The sequence below is a fragment of the Tupaia chinensis genome, unplaced genomic scaffold (assembly GCF_000334495.1).
Source record: "Tupaia chinensis unplaced genomic scaffold, TupChi_1.0 Scaffold000644_1, whole genome shotgun sequence".
Classification (NCBI taxonomy): Eukaryota; Metazoa; Chordata; class Mammalia; order Scandentia; family Tupaiidae; genus Tupaia; species Tupaia belangeri.
Window position 1 is genome coordinate 5539494 of NW_006160165.1, and position 5470 is coordinate 5544963.

General features: G+C 54.6%; 1 protein-coding gene across 4 annotated transcripts in view; it reads left to right on the top strand.

Annotated features, from left to right (window-relative positions):
* ARHGEF7 (Rho guanine nucleotide exchange factor 7) overlaps positions 1-5174 on the top strand; it is a gene marked incomplete at its 5' end in the record, with an annotated part of 116584 nt that extends 111410 nt beyond the window's left edge. For all 4 annotated transcript variants that reach the window (XM_027776205.1, XM_027776206.1, XM_027776204.1 and 1 more), the window contains 3 exon segments: positions 1918-2017; positions 2274-2328; positions 3845-5174. In XM_027776205.1, the coding sequence (XP_027632006.1) occupies positions 1918-2017; positions 2274-2328; positions 3845-3967 (278 nt within the window).
* Positions 5175-5470: the final 296 nt, after the last annotated feature.

The following is a 5470-nucleotide window of genomic DNA, read 5'->3' on the forward strand; positions in this document are numbered from 1 at the left end:
GACGCTCTCAAACGTGCGCCTCCTCAGAGTCCTCAGGCCACGTGTGCTGAGTTGTCTGCAGGAGTGAGACCGTGCCATGCGTGCACCCTGTACTGCTTCTGCAGGTCTCAGTTCCCACATTAATGAATGTCACATAATGGACTGGCGTTGGTCTTCACGAATTCATCTGCTAAAAGCTGTTTATCGAATGTAACGTTAAGTTAGTCCTAAGAACAGCTCTGCAGAGGTGGCTAGTTGTTACTCTGCTTTACAAGAGCCCCATGGAGTGGCGGGGCAGCAGCAGGAAGGCCGCCGGTTCCTGCCCACTTTAGTGGACACCTTTTGCAAACCTGTGTTATGTCACCTGAACAGCGTGGTGCTTGAAACAGACACATAAACAGCTGTCTAGGAAGCTAGAAGAGGAGAAAGTAATAAGAAATATGTAGAGTTTAATGTGTCGAAGGGCAGTTCCATGAAAGTCTTTTGTTTTAGCTTGTCTCATTAACTGATGCATTTAAAGAAATGGATTGTTACATGTGATGGACGAGTACCCTTTTTCCTAAACGGGACTGTAATGCGATCGACTGGTGACAGTGGGAGAGGCGCCAGTGGTCTCGTGTACTGTCACCAGATACAGGGAAGGGTGGCCGAAGCCATTCTTGCACACCTGTTACCAACGCTGGGCTCTTTATGAACCCTTTGTTCCTGATTCAGCGTTGACTCTTACCTCCTCACACCTGACATCACGAAAGAGCTGCATTTTAATTTTGCTCCTTGCCGACCTTGGGGTGAGGGTGCCCTCCGTCGGCCGTGAGGCACCAGCACATGGCCAGCTTGGCAGGTGGGCGGGCGAGCTGCTGCAGGAGTGACGGAGTGCCACGCATGTCGTCCGTCTTGGACGGCTGGTCGCACCTGGTTAGCACAGAGGAGTGTCAGCTCACTTGACATGCTCAGAAGGCCGCTCCTTGTGGTCCTGCCTTTAGAACACTGGTTACACCGAGCATGCTCCTGGTAGGAGGACACAGCCCCAGTGCTCGTAACCGGACAGCCCGGAGGCCAGCCCGGAGAAATGGAACCAGGCAACTGGAACTGCCCTGGGTCCTGCGTGAGCACATCTCAGTCAGCAAAAGGGCTTTCTCCACGGGGGGTGTTCACCATGGTCCCACGCTGAGGCAGGGGTCGCCTTCCTCCAGTTGGCGTCCGATGTTAGCTTTCAAAGCTGTAAATGGCGTATGTTGTCACACTTTGTAATCTTTATCGTGCATTATTAAATAAGGTCTGGTTTTATTTCCTTACCTTTTAAAATGAATGTTTGGCTCTCCCAGTGAAGTTCCAAAGTTGGGTGTGCTGCGAGGTCACCGAGCGCTGTGCTGGATGAGGGTGAACGGCGCACGCTCTCTGACACCGTGGCTGGGCCTCCGTTTCACGTAGGAAGTGTGCTGTTCCCCGGGATGGAGAGCGAAAGCTTCACAGACAATTACTCCACGGATAATAAATCTCACTTTCTCTGAACCATTGCTATCATATCTTTATCGTTGTTTTAAATGTTGTGGAATGAAATGTTTTAATTGCCAGTTGTTTTGATCTGTAAACATGGTGTGTATGCCCTGCCTGGTCTTCCGTGTCTTTCAGAAGAATGTACAGTGGCCCAGTGTATGGTCGAATAGCCAGGGTGCTATGGTTAGCACCTTTGACTTACTACCTGTTGAAAATTCTAGGGTTTAAAAGATCCATGTTCTGAATTCTGAAGCCAGAGTTTAATAAGTGGCCAAGAGGCTGCGTTTCCTCTCCGCTCTGAGGCCTTGGGCGCGTAGTGGTCTACAAGGCGCCTTTGCTAGCGAGTCAGGGTGAAAACTACATAGACAGTGCTGTGGTCACGGTCCGTGCCCTGGTCCTGCCACGGTAGTCACTGAGGTTTTTTCTTTCTGACGATCCTAGGTTCACGCAAAGAATCTGCTCCACAAGTTTTGCTCCCGGAAGAAGAGAAGATTATAGTTGAAGAGACTAAGAGTAACGGCCAGACAGTGATAGAGGAGAAGTAAGCCGTCTCCCGGTGTTGGGCCTCTGCAGTGGGCAGTAGGGTCCGAGAGTCCCTGAGGGCTGGAGTGAGGCTCGAGCAACTTCATCTTTGAAGGTTCCTGGTAGCGTGGGATGCAGCTTGCACAAGGGGGGGGCGGGGGGAGCCGTGGGCCGGCAGGTCTTTCACGCGAGGTCGTGGTGGCCCCTGGTGGGAAGTTCCCTCATCCTGCTCGGGCTGCCTCCTGCTCATGCGCCTGTTCTGTTTTCTGTTCCAGGAGTCTTGTTGACACCGTGTATGCATTGAAGGATGAAGTCCAGGAATTAAGACAGGTGCGCCACAAATTGGTTTTTAGTTATTTTTATAAATGGGAAGAAAAACACTGTATTAAAGATGAAGCTGATTGTTGGCCGGAGATTTATAGAGTGTTAACTCCTCCGTGCCCGCTGGCTAATAAACAATTATCCTAAAGGAAAAAAAAAAAAGATGAAGGTGATTATTCATAGCACACACACACACACAAAAACCTTTAAATGAAAACTCTGTCTCAGAATTTGAACAGGTAGAACTATAGGTCTTCCATAGGCTTGGTAAGCCCAAAGATGAGAGATTTTTGCCATAGGACGTGTGCGTGAGACAGAGACAGAGAGAGCGAGAAGTCACTCTCCGTGCAGGAGGATGGCCGTGCCACAGCCCTTTCTCCATTCTCCTGTTGGGATTGTGAGCATGCATGCACGTGCACCCAGTGTGTAGTTCAAGCTGCTGGGTCCGGGACTTGAACCGTGGTCAACCATGTGAGACTCCAGCGACGTAACCACTACACCATTGCTGGCCCAGAGATGATTTTTTTTAAACTGTCAGAAGGCATGTGCGCTATCTAGAGAGGGAGAGGGAAGAGTCCCTGGAGGGGCATGGCCACACCGCAGGCGCATACACCAGGTGTGGATTTCAGCCAGTTGGGCAAGATTTGAACCACGGTCTGCCATGTGGGATCTGGCTTCCTTAAGCTGGCCTAAGACAATACATTCCTAAGGTTCTTTGATTATAACCTCTTTGACTCCCCTGTTACTAAAGCCCTCAGCCATCCTGAGTCTGTTGGGTAGTGACTGCGTGATTTAATGGTACTTACAAGGCCTGTCAGGTGTCCCGTGAGCAGTCTGCTGGGCCAGCCTTGGGCTCTGGAGCCGTCTTCGAGTCGTTTGCTGTTGCGTATGGCCCCTGCTCTGTATGCTCCAGCAGCTTGGCCTGCCCAGTGAGCCCAAGGGAGGCTCGGGGGTGAAGGTGGCGTCTGGACAGCGTGTCTGGAGGTGGACGGTTGGACATATGTGGGGTAGCCGGGACCCACAGCAGCTGCGGGCACGTCCTCCCTGCCCTTCCTGTTCCCTCATGCCAGTCACTGCCCTGTGTGCTCATCTGTCACATCTCAGGAAGTGCCCAGGGCCAGGCTGCACCGACGCAGGACCCTGTAACCCCTGCCCCCTGCGTCCAGTGTCTGTGACCCCATCCCTCCCAGCTCTCGGGCAAGCGTGGTGTGGGAGTGTAGGTCGGCTGCACCTGACTCTTGCTATTCCAGCTGTTGTCACGTGGTACGTTATAGACGGGTCTTCTCGTGTAGGAATGTCAGAAAGTAAAAGCTCTCAGGGACAGTTGTCCATCTGTTTAGCTGTGGCTCCCAGGACCAGCCAGGGTCTGCCTTACATCTGGGTGGCTGAGCCGGTGGCCTCACCACCCGCAGGTGACCGCCCTGGGGTCTGTAGGAAGGACAGCTCAGGGCCCTGGAAGGTGCGCGTTGGAAAGCAGGCTTTGTCCCGTGCCTAGTGACCATGCCGTGGTCTGCTTGACTTACAGGATAACAAGAAGATGAAAAAATCTTTAGAGGAAGAACAGAGAGCCCGCAAAGACCTCGAAAAGCTTGTGAGGAAAGTTCTAAAGAACATGAATGACCCTGCTTGGGATGAGACCAATCTGTGACGACGTCCTTGGGTCAGCCTGAGACCAGCAGCGAGGACTGCGGGCGGGACTGGCTGGACGCCACCTCACTTCCTGTACACGGAGAAGCTGCCGTGTCCTGCAGGTCCAGACGCTCACACCAGCACCCCGGAGCCAGACTCGAGGTGGAGGCATGAGGGTCCACATTGCACCGGCCTCACTCGAAGACATCTGTTACCTCAGTACGCGCTGGCCAACCCAGCGCCCTGGCTCTCTGACCCTCGCTGAGTAGATACCCTGGCGTACATGTTTCTTGTCGGTCTCCCTCTTAGACGTGCACCGTGCCCATAATCTGGGCCAGCCTGTGCACGAATGCCCTTTCCATTCACTCACCCCACCCGTCGGAGGTGCAGGGCCACTTCTGGCAGGCCCTGGCTCATCCCCCCATGTGGCCCGATGGCGTAGCTCCCACTTCAGTGTCCCTGGATGTTCGCCTCGGTGGCATCTGCAGGGATACTTTGCCGAGGTCTCCGTAAGCAGTATTACCCGCAGTGCTCAGGGCTCCGTGCCGCTGGCCCACATCCCTGCTGCCGGGCCAGCCCCACCGTGCCGTGGCCCAGTGCCGCCTGCTCTCTCCCTGTGCAGCCGGGGCCTGCTGGTGCAGGCCGCTGACCTGGGGATTACGCGGACTTTCTGCCCAGCCAGTCCAGCGCTGCGTCCACCGTCCTGCCCTGCCCTAGAAGAGAAGCCGTGCGAGTTGTAAATAAGTGTCTTATTTATTACATCTCTGCCTCTGCAGAGCCACGCGGCCAGGCTGCTGGGTTCCGAGGTGAGGCTGGCCCTGGCTGAGACCTGTGGCTGGGAGCAGCCAGCTCTGGCCCAGCCTCCACTCAGAAGAATAAAGCAATACACGTCTGTCCCCCAAGGAGCGAGTGTGTGTGGGGACATCCCGGAGGCAGGATGGGATGCCCCTCAGGGCTGGGTTTCCTCTGCTTTGGCAATAACAGCTTTCTCTGAAGAGGTCAGTTTTAAAGTGAGGTTAAACTCTGACTTAGAACAAGTGTTATGTTGTTGAAGACCAAAGTCCCAGGGTTTCAGGCCGCCGTCTGGCATCGGATGTGACTTCGACTCTGTCGGTGGACTGCGCTTTACCGGCATGGGCAGCTTTGTGCGTGGAGGCCTTCGACCTGGGCAGGTTTGCTGCCTCCTGGTCCCGGGTCCCGGCAGCTCCCTGACATGCCTTGTTTGGGTGGTCTCTGGTGCCCAGGGGAGCCCCTGCCAGCCTCCTGCCCAGGCCACGGACCTTGAACCTGGCGTGCTAACGTTCTAGGTTTAGCATGCTCTTCGTTTGCGCTGCGATGAGAAAGCATCGAGTCTTTTAAGATCTGTTTTTCCGAGAGATTTTGTCTGCTCCCTGTAGCAGAAGACGAGGCCGAGAGACCGTCTGAGTGGGTCAGGGCCACGTCCTAGCAGGTTGAAACTCAGGAACAACTCCCGCCTCTCCTGCGGCGGGCACTGCGGAGGTGCCCCGCCGGCTCGCGGGGC